Source organism: Fundulus heteroclitus, chromosome 20, assembly GCF_011125445.2.
Source record: "Fundulus heteroclitus isolate FHET01 chromosome 20, MU-UCD_Fhet_4.1, whole genome shotgun sequence".
Lineage (NCBI taxonomy): Eukaryota > Metazoa > Chordata > Actinopteri > Cyprinodontiformes > Fundulidae > Fundulus > Fundulus heteroclitus.
Window position 1 is genome coordinate 40812591 of NC_046380.1, and position 16977 is coordinate 40829567.

At 43.0% G+C, this 16977-nt stretch overlaps 2 protein-coding genes across 3 annotated transcripts in view; one reads left to right on the forward strand and one right to left on the reverse strand.

The window, feature by feature from the left end:
- Positions 1 to 2556: 2556 nt before the first annotated feature.
- acot8 (acyl-CoA thioesterase 8) lies at positions 2557 to 10274 on the reverse strand. Its single transcript, XM_021322715.2, has 7 exons — positions 9949 to 10274; positions 6686 to 6822; positions 6304 to 6529; positions 5082 to 5239; positions 4807 to 4998; positions 3704 to 3832; positions 2557 to 2766 (listed from the first exon to the last, which is right to left on the reverse strand). The coding sequence occupies exons 1-6, from the start codon at positions 10131 to 10133 to the stop codon at positions 3714 to 3716; spliced, it is 1017 nt and encodes a 338-aa protein (XP_021178390.2). The 5' UTR covers positions 10134 to 10274; the 3' UTR covers positions 2557 to 2766; positions 3704 to 3713.
- A 3002-nt stretch (positions 10275 to 13276) lies between these two features.
- phactr3b (phosphatase and actin regulator 3b) overlaps positions 13277 to 16977 on the forward strand; it is a 65686-nt gene continuing 61985 nt past the window's right edge. For both annotated transcript variants that reach the window (XM_012874727.3, XM_021322721.2), the window contains exon 1: positions 13277 to 14338. In XM_012874727.3, coding sequence (XP_012730181.2) covers positions 14200 to 14338 — 139 coding nt within the window. In that variant the 5' untranslated portion in view covers positions 13277 to 14199. The remainder of the gene's footprint in view (positions 14339 to 16977) is intronic.

Sequence of the window (16977 nt, forward strand, 5' to 3'; positions counted from 1 at the left end):
CCCAGTTAGGGTCCACGGTACGCCGTGTAACTTGAGGCATCCCAGTAAGGCTTCCAGTGACAGGGAGCAAATGAAGATGCACCATGAGTGGCATTAGTCACCAAGCAAAGACTTTTTAGCTTGTTCAACCTTTTTCCTCCAAAAGGTTCATCACCTAAACTTTCTTCTTTTTTCTAAATTTTTATTTATATAATATTTATTGAGAATGTACACCCATTAACAAAGATTTCTAGTGAATATACTTAACAACAGTAGACAATCTTTTTTTATGCTAAACTAAAAACAAACAGAACTACAATGACCTCACACTCTCTCTTTAAAGAGCAGCGTTGGTACGGTTGGAATTCCCTTCAACAATTACATTTGGCACAAACATTTAGGAGCTGCAAACAAACCCGAAAAGCATGATATCGGTCAGTCCCTGATGTTACAATGTTCAAAAAGGAGTCATTGTCCGATCAAGCTCCGTAGGATCCCTCGAAAACGCGATGGTTTCATCTCAAGGAGCATATCCTTTAAAATTTAAATAAACAAATAAATGCTGTCCCCCGTACTGAATGGTGGCTCGTTTCAGGACTGCCGTTTGACAAAAGTTAATCCAGATTTTCTGGCTTGGAGGACCTGTAGATTCCCAGTTTGTGAGGATGCGCTATGCTGCCACGGTAGGTGCCGGCAAAACAAAGTATCTCCTGAAGCATCATGCTGCAACATCTCCAAGAATCCGGATCTTAGGATCAGAGTCTAAAACGAGGTCCAAACACGTCTGAGGTTATTGGGACGCCTGTTCCAGTAAGACTGCAACCGTGCACAGTTCCAAAACATGTGAACGAGATCCCCCAACAGATGCTTTACACCTTTGACTTTAGTCAGAGATTCCATCCCTCAGCTATTCAGACTGAGGGATGGACGTGTAATATATTCAACAGAAAATCTTAAATTCTATTAGTGTATTTTTAGTAGATACCGATATTATCTCGGATGGATTTAGCAGTCTAAGCAGTATAATTCAGATAATTGACTGACACTGGCAAACATGTTATTGTGATAGAGGTCACCCACTGATCTGGCGCTTTGCCTCTCCCAGGCTCACCTGCTGAAGCTGCATTAAAAATGTTGCTTTTTTATTGGTCGGATGCAATATTCTGAGCTGAGCTTTTATTAGATGGAGTTCTTTCTTCAGCCCAGAAAGGGAATAACTTCTAACGGTATAATCTGAATTCTTGTTGCTCTATTTAGACCCACCTCAACTCACTACCTTTTGACTAGATCCGCTTCCGCCCCTACAAGAAACCGGGAAGCTAAATAATAAGAGTCTGAAATGTAGAAGATTTAGTCTGCCTTTAGAAAAAGGAAGCTGTAAAGTAAGAAGTTTAAGCCTCAGAGCTTTTTTTTGCCATGAGAATAAAGATTTTACCCTGTCCAACTTTTTAAAAAGATAACACAGGTACTTTAAAGAGAACACAATAAAATAAGTGAATCATTTTGGGTAGAAGATTAATTTCGATTGGGTTAACGGTACCTACGAAAGGTGGGAGATTCATCCATCGCTGCAGTTCTGCTTAGGGTTTACTAATCAATGGTAAATTATTCTCTTGGTGGATTCTGTGATATGAGGGCAACATTTGAAACTACCAGAACACCATTTAAAGGAACCAGGTAACATTTTCATCTGCTGTTCTGTCTTATTCACTGGAAACGCTTCCCCCTTAATTTCATAGCCAGAAGCTGCACTGCATGATTCAAAACATGTAAGGAGAGGTGGTAAGGATTTGATTAGTTGAGACATGAATACTATCATAAAGCACCAGCTGAAGCTCCTCTGTGCCGGTAATAAATAAGGAACGGTTATGGCTCTATGGCGATGGAGAAGAAGGCAGGCGAGCCTGGGCCCCCGTCTACGGCCCCAGGAGAGTCCATCAGGATTCCTTTAGTCAAAAGATGGGCCTATTAAAACGTTGTTTAAATGTCTAATGAAGGCATCTACAGCATTCATGCCGACAATATGAAACAGCTGCTCACCTTTATCTGCTCCCTGCCTGTTCAGAATAAAACCGGTTTGGTCTACATGGAAAAGTTTAGGAAGGATTTTCTCCAGTCGGTTTGTTATTACGTAAGACAGTACTTTATAATCTGGATTAAGGAGGCTTAGTCGTTTGATTTCAGTCTTATTTAATGCCAGATACTTTTTCCAACTGTGAATTTATATCTCCTGGATTTTTGGAATATCTACCCTCACATGTTTTATTGCTTTACATACATTTTCAGTACCTTCCTTAAAAAAAATAACTGTTTTCATTGTTGTCCCATGAAAAAAATTATTTCCTAAAATAGGCGGGGTGTACATGATCAGTGTTCTTCACATGTTTGTGGCTCAATTGAACAAAAACACACACACACACACACATATATATGGCACGTATTGGTGTGTTGGAAAAGAAAAGTTACAGGGCTCCTCACCATCATCTTGGTCACATAGAAAAAGATGCGGTTACCATGGCCGCAACAAGCAAGGCTCAAAACGTGAACCTCTCACACACACTGACCACATCACGCAGGTTTTCAACATAAACCCATTTATTTCAGTTAAAACAGAGCACATTTTTCCGTTTCATATTCAAGTTAAAAGGCAACAAATGTTGACATTAGTGCAATAATTAAGACAGCATTGGTTTCTTCAGTAGTCATCGGAAAAAAAAGGGTTCACCACAACAAGCTTTGTGTGCAATGTTATCAAGACAGCAGAGGTCAGGAACGTTGCAGCTGATCCTTCAACAGAAAGGAGATGACATTATGGAGACTCTTTTACAAATCAGATCCGTTGACACTGCTGCATGAATGCCTCCAAGACGAATATCCTATGGTAACCTTTTCAATCAGTGGGGATATGCTAGTTTTACAACAAAAAAAGACTTTCATCCTGTAATGACTGTTAAATAAAAGTTATCCATACTGACATTTTAACATTTCAAGCTGAAAGACAATCTCTTGATTTCTACACGGTCATGGTTAGAAGGTACACCCTGGTGCATTTCCAGGGTTTTTCATTTTATATCGTCTCGTCTTTACCAGGTTCTAAACCAATCAGAACGGGAGTGCAGAACGCCAAGATGGAACGATGATCTTGGAGAGGAAAGTGTGAAGGGACGCTGGTCTAAACGAGAGAAAGAGACGGCTGGCAGTCTTTCCGGGAGCCGACGGCCCGGCACACTCCTCCCGGGGTCGGAGAATGTGTCGTCCGGTCCAGCAGCTGAAGCTTGGCCCAGCGGGACCAAACAAAGCATCACATCTACAACTGAGAAGGAATCTGGTGTGTTTTTCTCTACACGTCAGGTTAAACTTATATCATTTTGGAGACTGGTTCAGATTAGTTGGCACTTTATTGAATAGTAACTGGAATGGAAAAAGGGTGAAAAGAAAAGGGGTAAACATGCAGCAAACGGTCCGAGACCTGGAATCAAACCCCGGACAATCCCACGGTGCTGCTGCTCCACAGCAGAACCTTTTATATGCATTTACAATATAGAAAACCCTACAAGTCAGAAAGAGTGTACCTTTTGCTCCATAAATGTGTAAATCTCTTTGTGTGTGTTCTGCATGTTTGAACACCGTAAAAAGCAACCCTTCCATAAGATGAACAGTTCATTCCTATTTTCTTCTAAAACAATAGAAATCATTCTGATTATGGCTTCGGTAGAAATCTTACAGCAACGACGCTACAGTTTGCTGTTCTCTGAGACTGCTTTGACTCTCAGGACGCCTTCCTGAGAGCAGGAGGCAGCCAGAACCCCGTCTCTTCTCCACAGTCGGCCCTGAGCCAGGCCCCTGCTGCTACCTGTGCCGATCAGAGACAGAACACAAACATCTTTTGACTGCTTCTCTCACAATAACATTAGAACATTTTGTTCTTAACATGAATTACTCTGAGCCTGGGTTCAAACTTTTCAGGACTAAAAATGTAGATTTGAACCAATTCAAACCATTCCAAGAAAGAAAAATATGTGCGAGGAGTGAATTCGTTTAGAGCATCAGTTAGTATTTGGTTGCTATTAAGAAATGTTTCTTCCCTCAAATGTTTTCTGTGTTTATATCTTCTTAAAGAGAAATGTGTGTAGGAGTTGGTGATTTGGTTGTATTTTGGCTACTTGTAGCGGTCCTCATCATTCATGAAGTATATGGAGGTTGTTTCCAGGGTTCTTGCAAGTTTCATTAAATGTAAAACCTATTAAGTCGATTATGGTTAATAATTAAGACCAACAAAAAACATTACCAGAAAACTTTTAAACTCCCAGACATTTTAACCAGGAAAACTTAGATTTTTCAAAGAAGATTCAATTTTGTTAAATAAAAAGATTCAATTATTTTACCATTAAAAATAATTCCCAACACAACACTAGATGTCTGATAAGTAGAATCAATGCTATATCTCTGTTGATCGAACAACATTGTGATATATTCATTCTACTAATAGAAACCCCCTTTCATGAGACCGGCTGGGTCCACAACATCCCTCATGATCGGGTTCTGTTTCCTCCTGAGCCACAGCTGGAATGGACTTTGTCCCCATCAGGATGAAGGACCACGGCTGATTGGGATAATCTGTTGCAGCCAACTAGTTTGGAGAAATGTATTGGCCGCTGCTTCCAAAAGTATTTACTTTAACATTCTAGTTTAGTCCTAGTGTAATGAAAGACAGATTTCCCAAATAAGACTAATTTTGTATTTTTTTTACACATGTGTTAAAACTGTCCCTCTGTGGTAACGGTAAAACAGGAGACAGATCAGCTGATGGCCACCAGTCGTACTGACCTGCCCACGGGCTGTCGCACTCGTACAGCATCCACTCGTCGCTGCGGAAGGTGCTGTGGAACCACATGGCGTGGTCCAGGGAGGCGGTGAAGCGGGCCTTGTATTTGGAGTACGGCAGCAGCACCGTGCCCAGGAGGGCGAAGTCCGACACGTAGGCGGCGACGCAGCAGTGCAGCTTCATGTCCCCTTCACCTGCACAAACCGCCATCAGCAAACTCTGCTTACGCCGTGCCACGCGGCCTCTGCCTGCTCTGATTGGCCCGTGTGCGTTTTACCGATGTGTCCCCGTGCTCTGGCCCAGAACAGCCTCCTCGCTTCTCCTGGAGCGTGTCTGTGGAAGTGTGCCGGGCTGATGGGCTTCATCTCAACGGGCACCTCGGTCGCCAGAAGTTTGTTGAGGCCTTGTTTGGCGCTTTCCGTCAGGTCCGGTTTACTGGGAAAACAAGCGTCTGTCTGTTTAGAAGAAGCACACTCAAGGTGGGTTTTCGCCTCACGTGATTTATTTCATTTGCTGATCAAAATCACTTCAGGTCAACACAACACTTTCTACAGAAGCTGTCATTTACTTTCATCCCAGCAGACTGATTTCAGGAAGGGCCATAGCACAGATGACAACAGAAACTATTTAGTGTGGTTCTAATAGCAATTTAAGAAATTGAAGCAAATGGGTGACAACCACTGAAATACACTTTAATCACTTTTTTATTTGTCCTAAATATCTGTTTCACAGAGAGAGCTGCCTTAGAGTTATTTTACAGGATGCCCATGAAGCGTTACATGCTAGAGTTACAAGCTGTGACCCGTGTGGTGAGACTGTCGGGTCAGAGGCTATCAGCGTGATGACTGACCTCTACCAGGGGGGTCAGCGACCTTTCAGCACAAGAGCCAAATCTATTTTGCCTCAAGCAGAAAAATCCTGCATGTGTCTTTGAAAGATTCCAGATTCATAAAGCTAAACTTTGCTTTGATTTATGCTTAAAGAATCCCAATTGGATTTCTATTTCTAGGTTTTAGGCCAAAGAAAAGAATCACACTATGAAAAAAAAGCAATAAATACTTTTGGTTGGATAACCTGGTGCCATCTCTTACTGGGCCTGCTCAGAACTGCTTTCATCTAGACTAGAGTCATCTCAACAACCAGTTTAATCGTGCTACAATGGGTACTGTAAGTTCAAAACTCCAGTGATATTCTGGCTTTGATCTACAAAATTTAAAACAAATGTGAAATCATGGAATATCCCCCTTTTTTGTGTGTCTCAGCGTTTCAGACCTTCCCACCGTTTGATTTGCTATCACTCATCACAGTATTAAGCAGCTCGATAGTAAATTCAGAGGAACTTTTAATATACTCGGTGTCGATAAATTCGCTCTAAACGTCTCGCTTCATCGAAGCTGGTTTCACTAAGACGAGTGTGTGGTTGTTCCCAGAAAGAAAATCTGGATCAGCCGGTCGCACTTCAACAAAAACCAGAGTTGGAGCCTGTGCGCCAAAAGTACCTGAGGTAACGGTGGATCAGCTCCTCCACAGTGAGCAGGTCTTCGGGCGGCGGGACCACCGGCATGGGGAGCTGGTGCTGCAGGGGGCTCGGCTGCAGGACCTGGAAGGAAGCCTGGCAGATGAGAATCGCCTGACCGTGCTGGATGGCTTTGACGGAGCGGACTGTGAAACTGCGGCCGTCTCTGGTGCGGTCCACCTGGTATAGCACCGGCACCTTAGGGTCCCCTGAGAAAAAAAACAACAAGCAACAACAAAAGTGTTTCACAAACCTAAAAAAATAAATAAATGTTGTACACGCTGAAACGTTTCAGTCCTTGTCAGGGAGACCAAACGTTCCAGACGCTTGTGATGCTGAGGAAAGGTTCTGTCCGCCTGTCTTACCTGCTCGTACAAAGTAGCAGTGGATGGAGTGGGCATAGAGGCTGTCACCCACAGACTTGGCTGCTGCCACTAGAGCCTGACCGATGATCTGACCCCCAAATAAGCGCTGAGTGCGGGGCACCCAGTGGTGCGTTCCCCTGAGGAAGACACACACGGGCCTGACTTTTAGCAGAAGCTGCTGATGTCGGTCGCTCCAGCTTGGAGATAAAGTCCACTGTCGGCAACTTAGTTTAAAAATTACAGCTTTTTTTTTTTAAAGAGATATAACGATCCTTGAGTTTAGTGGCAGATTTTTGGATCTCCAGTTTTTAAGCAGAGTAAACATTTAAAAACTCTAACGAGCAGCATTCAAAGCCTTGTTTTTCTAGCTGTTCTAACATTAGCAGCCATTTGTTATTTATATTAAAAAGCAGAGGCCTTTTTTTTTTGTTCAACTCTTAAATGAAGATAAAGACAAATTAGTTTAACCCCCTAATATCTTACTGGAGCAGCTAGGGCTGGAAAAAAAGCATATCGAGATAAAATAGAAATCATATTGATCGACATCAATAATTATAAAAAAAATAAATAAATCAAAACTATATTTTAAGTGCAGCCCTGGCCATTTTGTCTGATGTATATTTACCTGTTGTAGCCTAGCGTAGCTCACAGAGAGTAACGGGGACAGCGTGACTGTCACAGTTAAGCAATAGTTTCACATTACATCTTATATTTACGATTAGCACAGTTAGCATTACCAACGGTAATGTTCATCTTCATGTTCTGCACAAGCCTTTACCGTAACTTTTGTTTTTTTTAATGCAGCCTTTTTCAGAGCAGGCTGAAAGCCATGAGAGGATAAAAGCCTGTTCAGCCTAGCTGCTGTCTGTTCAGGCGCCTGTCATGGCCTGAAGGAACCACAGACAGGTTTGTGCATCACTCACTGGGAACGTTGCCTTAGATAATACATAATCCCCTTTACAGGGGACATATCATGCATTTTAGTGCCTTCCTTTTCACATTGCAATCAAGTTGTGGTCTGTATAAAGTGAGACTGTAATGCTTTGGTCTGGATTCCTCATCACTGTTGCCCACAGCCCTCTTTTACCCCTGTTCAGAGGTTCGTCTGAGAGCAACCCCATTTGCTCTTTAAATGCAAAGGAGGCGCTTCACCCGCCATCCCCTGCAGGTTGCAGAGCGTTCCACTCCACCCCATCAGTCATTTTTGTAGTTATGCTGGGGGGCGGTGTAATAGACTGTGTGGGTTAATACACCCAGCAACCAAACATTTTGACTTTTCCACTTGTAGCTTTGGCATCCTTCAGCTGGGACTACAAAACTGCTGCGACAAAAAAAAAAAAAAAAAGACGGATTTGCAAAAATTTGCCTATGCAAATTCTCTGTTATCGGGATCAGAGGCAACCAGACTTTTGCTCAGTTGTTTTTTTTTAAACGTTTCGACACCTATCCAGACTGTTTGCTGTTCACAGAATTGGTAAGGTGACCTTGTTTAGCTGCTCTGCAGCTACAAACGTAATAGAGAACGAAAGGACTGAAACATATGACCCAAAAATAATATAAAGACATCTATACAGCTCACATTTTCTGCATTCAAATTTAATTCAAGAGCTAAAGAAGTGGACTTTGCATATGTGCTCTTTAAATACCATCGCAGACCTTCTACCGCTTCCTCTGACTTCATTTTTAAAAAGTTCACTGATAATAAAAACTACTTTAGAGTCCTTCTCCTCCAGTAAAAAACTATTTGACACCAAAAGGGCGGTGGTGTTGCTGAGCAGCGAGTAGGGATCGTTGATCGGATATAAGCTGGATTTCTGAGTTAAGATAAAAACTGGCCAATTCTGGCCATGAGCCAATACCCTGGGGCATCTGGGAGTGTTTTTCATGGTTTTCTACCATAATCATGAAGAGAACTGAAGCCCTGATGACTTTAATTAAATCTGCTAATTTAAGACTAAAATATTATTTAATACACTACATTTGACTATTGATTAGAGTAATAGTTTAGATTATCCAATGATGCTGTATTAAAGTGGTAAAGCATAAAAAACAGCTTATAGTGATTAGTATTATTTTTTTTTTTAATGATTGAGTGAGCAGTTTCCTCCAATGGGATTACAGCATTTAGTCACACGTGTAAAGCGCTATGCACTACATGTCTACACTATCTGGTTCACACTAGGGTCCAGATGCTTTTCGGCAACACTACAGGTCAATGTCGAAACAACGTTTTCTGTCTGACGTTTTTCAGAAAGTTGTTTTTAGTCAGCTCTAAAGGTTTCCAGACACCTGGGAGATTTGTGAAGCGTTTCAGTCAGGACTTTTTTTTTTTTCGGCTGTTTTTATTGTAAAGCTCCTTGTGGTTTTTGATTAGTTAAAAGGGGCTATATAAAAACAGCGTTTACTTACTGGTGGAAAACATGAAGAGTGTAATCCTCCTTTTTTCCTTCTGGGTACTAACTCGGGCAAAATTATCTGAGAAGCATACCCCATGGATCATGACAAGACATCTTGCATAGTGCTGCTTTTGCACCTGCTGAGTGGGAAACCCTTCTCAAGCCGTGGGAGACTACATGTCAGCCAAAGTTCTGTCTAGGTAGAAGCAGCGGTTCAGACTGGAGCATGTTTCTCATCTTTCTCATTTCTGCAGAGACCAATAAAGTGCTGCCTGAGCGATCCTCATCGACCCCTTTAATTTAAGTAATTTCCCCCTGGGATCATTAAAGCATGTCTAACTCTGATTCTGATAACTGAAGCTACACAGTTAATTAACTAGTTTTCCATGAACACGGGTGACTAATAGAAATCGCGATAAACAAAACAAAAAAAGATTTAGCCGAGAGAACACCGGTGTAGGTACCAGATCTGCTCTGGACTGCTGCGGTTCATGTTTTACCTGGTACCTCTGAACTGTGCTCAGTACACTCTCCTGTTTAAGTGGATTTTGGTGATCTCCAACCCGTTTATTTATGTCTGCAGCATTTTGATCAGGCAACGAGGCAGCCACCTATCCTTTAGAAACAGCTGCTATATGCACCAGCTGATCTGGCCCACCGCTGTCCAGCTGACACAGTGCGATGAGGCGCCGCTACACCGGACAGAGACAGCCAGTCAGCGCGGCATTCACATATTCTTTAGTTTCTGTGGTTCAACGTCTCCCTAAATGCACAATTATACGAACTGTTCCTCCTTTTTTCCGCTCAAACTTCCAGTAAACTAAATGTAGTCATTTCCCAGAGTTGCAGAAGTGACTAACTGATTACCTGTAGAGGTCAATGTCCAGCTGCTCCAGGTTTAAGACGCTGGTCACCAGGACGCTCCTGAGGTCCTGCGGACGCTGAGCTGCAGAACCCTCGGAGCTGTCATCCTCAGCGGAATCCTCTGACTCTGTGGCATCCTTTAACCGACTATCAGCATCGCTCTCGCCCACCTTCCCTTCCTCCGCCATGTTGCTTTTACACTTTTCTTATTTTCTTCAATACCCGGCCGGTGGCCATCAACTTTCTCTCTTTATCGCCCCCCAGTGGTGGAATGAAGCTCGTGCCGCCTCAAAAGATTAAAATCAAGTTTCTGTTCTTAACCCTTTAATTTATTTCTAAATCTATTTCTAATTTATAAATCTGTTTTACACCCATATTTAATATAAATCACAGCCAATACAATCACATCATAATGTAGAAATATAGTCCTTCACATTTAATCTGTGAAATACTTCAGAACCACCCTTCACTGCAGTGTTATGGGGGTAGGTAGTTTTGCACACCTGCACACTGACATCTCCCACCCCCCAAATCTTAGTTGAAAAAAAAAACAAGTTTAGTCAGGTTGGATGGACAGTGTCCGGAAAAATCTATTTTCACTCTCTGCTAATGGATTCAGGTTTGAACTTGCACTGGGCTCTTCAAACACATTAATATAGTTAAAACCAAGCTATTGTTGCATTGGCTGTATGGTTAGGATTGTTGCTGCTTGAAGGTGAAATTCTGCTCCAGTTTCAAATTTATTTTGCAACCTGTAATATATTCTCTTCAGGATTGTCCTGTATATAGTTTCATCCTTCTTCCTATCAACTCTGATCATCCCTCTAGTATCTTCTGAAAAAACCCCAAACAGAAATCCGCCCTGAGTTGTGAGTGACAAGAGGCTTCTTTGCTGAATGCTCTCTTTTTGACTTTTTAGTTCAGGTGCTCTATATCCTAATCCCGCTTTCAACTTGTTCATGCTTTCTACTTGATCTGTCAAGTGTTTTGTTTGTTGTTGCTGCTGTTTTTGTTTTTTGTGGTGTCCACTAATGTTCTCTAACAAACTAGCACCGAGTCCTTCACAGAATAAATGAATAAATGCTTATACTGACATTAAATTAGACACAGGTCACCTCTAAAGACAGTTGGTTGGAACTGGTATCAGAGTAAAAGGAGCTGAACACAAATGCACACCACACTTTTCAGATTATTATTTGATTTTGAAAGCCTTTGAAAACTATTGTTTTGTTTTCTTTCTTTCTTACAGTTATACACTACTCCAGGTTGGTTGATCACATAAAATCCCAACAGAATACTTTAACATGTGTGGCTATAATGTGACATTTTGGGAATATTTTACATGTAGGACGATTATTTTTGCAAGGGGCCGTATTCAGAGATAGAGATAAATGAGTATGTGTTAACGGTATGCCCATTTAAGCAAAATCACCTAGGAGTAATGTAAGAATATGCTGAAGATTTCTCTTTCATCCAGGTCATAATGATCTTTAGGGATGTGTTAGAGCGCAACTCCTCTCTGTCTTGCTTCTTGAGTTTTCTATCTTGTGTGTTCGGGTCTATCAGAGCGGTGGGGAGATTTGTGTTTATTATATAACATTATTACATAAGCATGTAAGAAAGGCCTCCAGCTGCATTCTATTCAAGCCTTAAATGAGAAATAAATGTCTGACCTTTATTGCTTTGTTTGTAAAAGTGTTGCAGTTACCCAGAATTACTGGTCTGGGACAATCATATTGTAAAGCCTCAGGAGTTCCTCATTACCTAACCCTTACTAACCGGTAGTTGTTATGTATCTCTTAGTAGAGCGAAGCAGGGTCCTAATTAGTTAGCAAGTTGTTGTGGCAACTCCAAAATTCTCCGAATCCACAGACATTTTGCTGATCTGGTGAGAGAAAGAGTTAAGTAGTGGTGAAAAAGCCGATCTTAGCCGTAAATTTTTAAATTTGACACACAAAAAAACAGAACAGAAACAAAAACATTCAATGGAAAAAAAAGACAAAAATTTACAAAGGCCTCTGTCATCATAACTGCAATTATTCTCACTGCTCCTAAACAGTATCAGCCTGATATTTACCGTCCTTTTATGTACACTGTTCAGATTAATTCTTTGTAATGAACATAATATAATGTACTGAAAATGTTAAAGTTGAAAAGATCAATGTGAAAACCTTTAGTTCTTTAGGGTAACACCCCACATGACTGCACAGTACGGAAGGCAGATAGTGCTGAAAATACAAACCTTCTTTCCATGGGTCATAATTATCGGGACATTTTTTCAGTAATTTAGTAGACATTGTTCCTGCATGCGTGTTGACTGCAAAGTGTTGAATAAATTTACTTTGCAAAGAAACGTGACATGTACTTAGTGCACAGGAAAAAACTTGTTACACGTCGACAAAGCCAGGGATGCTGGGTCCATCAGCTTTATGGTGAATCATTCTTAAATAATCAAATCACAATTTCAGAATGGTTTCTCGTCAACGTGGTATCTTTACCAAAAATGTCTTCATCTACAGCAATACACAGACATGATCCAAGAACTTGTAATGGCTATGCCAGACCTGTATGTGGTGCCGCAACACTAAAGATCTGGAGCAAGCGAATAAAGCTGATGCACTGATGGGTTTGGGTTGGATGATCGAGGTTTACCGTAACAGATCCACACTGTCACATTTAAGCAAAATAAAAGATTTTTATCTGGAAAACAAACTGAAAACCCAACATTTATTTACACAATTTGTGTCCAAACGGCAAAACTTACACATTCCTGTTTCTGTGGCACAAAACAAATTCAACTTTGATCAGTCATTTTAATTACAGTTCAACTGAAAAACAAAGATGTCGGTTTGAAGAAAACAAAATCTGATGAACGGTTTGCACATAAATAAACTGAAGTGAGTCATAATGGGTGGTGGTGTGAGGAGAGGTCTCGGCAGAGGATCCAGAGCGGAGCCGCAGCCAGAGGAGCGGTTTAGGGATTCTGAGGTGAGTTCTCCAGCGAACTCCAGAAAACGACGAGGCAGAGGACTGGAAATGAGAGGACAGATCGTGGACTGGAATACAGGCGTCTTCCTGGAAGGAGGACATAAAAGGTAAGCGTGGGAGATCAAAAGGTAATGCACAACAAAGTAGAGGAGACCTGACTACCACCCTGAGAGTCAGAACAATCTGGCATCTGCCTCAGGGGATCTGACACTCTTTAAGCTCTCCCTGATTGGTCCTGACAATCCAGCTGCATGGACACACCTGGCAATCAAACACATGCAATCAAAAGACACACACACACACACACACACACACACACACACACACACACACACACCAATCCTTATTTATTGTACACAGTGAAGACTGTGCTTTGACTTCCATAGACTTTCGTTCATCTTCAAGCCTTTATATGGCCTAACCCTAGCCCTAACCTTTGCCGGTTTATACCTAACCCTAACCTAAACCTAGCTGACACCTCAGTCTTAAACCTCACCCTTAGCCCAGAATTAAATTGAGGACCTTTTTCCAGACCTCACTTTACATCAAAGTCTTCACTTTACTAGTAAAATGAGCAAACAATTTTCTCACTCTGGGGCAACAAGAACACAACTGCACAGGTCTTTTGTTTGTTGTTGTAATGCTTTCTGAGGTAAGAAAGTTATAAATATTGAAGTTAGCCCATGTACTCTCGCCAATGCGTCAATGGCGGCGGAGACTCGACAAAGTAGCCAGGTGAACGAGAGCGCATCACATCACGCGCCCAGCCAATCCTGCCAATAGAGGCAGCTGTGGTAAGCAGAAGAAACTCATCTTACACATCGAGCAATTTTAATGGTATGTATGGGAAATAATAATAATAATATTTATCCATTCATAAAAAATGTTGTTGGTTCTCTTGAAGACATAAGATCACTGAGAAAAGCCTATTTATTGTTATTAGTCATCAAATCTAGTGGAAGGAACAGTCCATTCCCACCCCCCATCTTTAACTCCAGGGTGTGCAACAAAAAAAAAAACAAAAAAAAAAAAGACGAGAAAAGATTGGGGGAGAAATCACGTGTTTTTGGCACCATCGACCTTCTCTATGATGCAGCGCTCGTAATGGATTTCCCCATCGTTGCTGCATGTCGGGGAGCAGGAGCTGCAGCTTCAGCAGCGGAGCGCATGAAATCAGCTCCTACCACTTGATGCCGCTGACCTTGGCCGGTTGGCGGTGATCACGCCTCTTTCGCTTTCTTTTTTTTTTCCTTTTTTCTTCCTACTATGGCATCATCCTCATCACCACCACCAGCACCATCACCATCCGACGGCCTGGACGATGACTGCGTGGTGCAGCGCGCCAGATCTCAGAGTGACCCGAGCAGCATCACCGAGGTCCGCTCGGGAGAAGCCCGCGGTCCAGGTAGGAGGAGAGCGCGCGCTGGACGTCTGTTTTCCGCTGATGCGAGCGGGGCGAATCATACGCGCGTGCCGGGCTTCACCTGATCACCGCCCGATCGCGTGCTCCGTGATTCCGCAACATGCGCCGTCATGTGTGCACTTTGCGCTGCGCTGTGCGCTGCGGGGGCCCCCTAATAATGTCAGGAGCATCACGTGGTGACTGCCCGTGCTTTCTAACGTGCTGTTTTAGATGCTTTTATTTTACAGTGTCATACAAGTCTGCGAGACGCATCTATATGCAAATAACGGAGATATTATATAAAGTCACTCCCCCCTCACTGCATATATTTTTTTATCATTGCATTTATGATGCTTTTGCTTCAAAATGAAACTAGAATGTGCAGTTTGCCCTTTCCATGTTGCCTCTACATAAGCTGAGCAGAGTGCTGATGGTGTATTTGGCTGTTTCCATGGTGATCCAAATGGCAGAAGGCACTGCCAGGCTCTCCAACTGTGAGCCGACATGGTGCTCATCTGTCTGCTCCACTTTCTCTCGCCTTTCCAGCACAGCCCGGGATTTGCAGCAGCAGCAGCAGCCGTAAGCCCTTCCAAGTGAAATACCAGTTGGGGCCTTGAATTCGGCCTCTAGTGCTGAGGTGGGATTCCCGTTCCTGCAGGACGTCCTTGGGAACGTGCTTTCTGTTGCTCGGCAGCCAAGGAGCAGGTTTCTGGCGAAGCGCTTTGAGAGCTCCTGGTGTGGGGGTTGACGCGGGTTTGTCTGCCTGCAGCTAATATTCTGCGGATTGACAGCCGAACAGGGGAAGATGCTCAGGCATCTGCTGTCATGCGCACAGAAAAAAAAAAAGCCTCTTACTGTTTAAATCACACCGATTGATCGGCTTCGTTACAGCATGGTTCTCCTCTGTAACCTGCGCAGTATCTTGTAAATGTATAGCATACTATAACCTTGAAGATTTGGGCATTTTGTCGCGCAAACACGAAAATCTCTTCAGCCCTCTTTTATGATGTAACCCCGAAATAAAATCCTGTGAAACCAATTGGCTTCAGAGGCCACCGGATCAGTAAATGGGGCCTACCTGTGTGTAACTTTGTCTTGGCACAAATCCTGAGACAATGTTCTGGGAGGGGCTCAGAGGTCTGTTAGGGAACGTTATGAACAAACGGCATCGTGAAGACCAAGGAACCCAGCAGACAGGTCAGTGGGGAAGTTAAAGGCAGTGTTGGGTTATGAAACATGAGCCCAATCTTTGGACAAAGAGTATGGCACAAGTGTAATCTTACCAAGATCCAGAGAGAGAACATTAATCAGGGAATCAGAGAGGTCCGTGGTAATGCAGGCGGAGTGGCAGAGATCCACAGCTCAGGTTGGATGCTCTGTCGACAGGGTAACTATTTGCTCCACAGATCTGGCATTTATGGAAGAGTGGACAACAGAAAGCCATTTTTGCAAGAAAGCCAGAAGAAGTACCTTTCAGATTTTGCCAAAAGCTGTGTAGCGTACACAGCAGTCGCGTGGAAAAGGTGCTCTGTTCAGATAAGACCAAAACTAAATGCAAAGTCATGTGTGTGGTGTAAAACCTAATATAGCACAACACCCTGAACGCACAAACAGTAAAAACACGGTGGTGGCAGCGTCATGCTGTGGGGATGTTTGTCTTCACCAGGGCAGGGAAGATGGTAGGAAACATTTCTGGAAATGGATGGCGGTAAAGACAGGGTAATCCAGGAAAGAAACGGTTAGAGGCAGAGGTTTACTTTCCAGCAGGGCAGCGACCATAAACTTACAGTCATGGCTTAGATTAAAGCGTTGTGGTAAACCGGCCCAGTCAAAGTCAGAATCTATTTCCATTGAAGAATTAGTGGCAAGACTTGAAAATATGATCCACAAAAAACACAAAAACAGTCAACTAAGCTGGAACCAGAAGCTTGAGCAAATCCAGGCTTTTAGATTTTTATTTGGGGGGAAAAAATTCAAAAATTGTCATTTTTTTTTTACCTTCCACTTGACAGCAGAACCCCGATCCCAATTGAATGTTGATGTTGGTTTGTAACTTCACGAAATGTGAAAACTTAAAGGGTACGCGAAGATTTGCCAGTGACTGTATGTGCTGTTCCGCCGCGTTTGGAGCGGGAAGTGGTCCGCCATCATCAGACCAGGGGGGGGGTGGGGGGCTGCAGGAAGGATGTCCAGGTTCCTTTGGCTCAGCGGCTGACTGATGCTGCTGCGTTCATGGCCTCTCCCATTCAGCGCTGGTCATGTTCTTGTGGATGTTGTGGTTACGCAACCGTGTTCGTGTCTGTCTGAGAAACTCTGAGTCAACATCAGAAGGGTGTAAAACGGCCCTTGTGTAATACCCAATGTCCGCCCACCAGCCTACAGCTCCCAGGCCAGCGGCGTCCTTCTGCAGCAGGATGTTCCCCGTTGGAGCGTCAGACAGAGACAGGTGCAGCGAGTCGTCCTGCTCCTCCCTATCCCCTCACGCTGGGCGCTAACCCTGCTCTTTGATGTCAGTGCTTGAAGGATTCTGTCCATCAGCAGGGATAGAAGTGGAAGCAACAGATCTCTGATGGTGGCACAATCAAGGCCCTCCATTGAGAATCCCTGCAAAATCAAATTTTTTATATGACCTCTCATGTTGT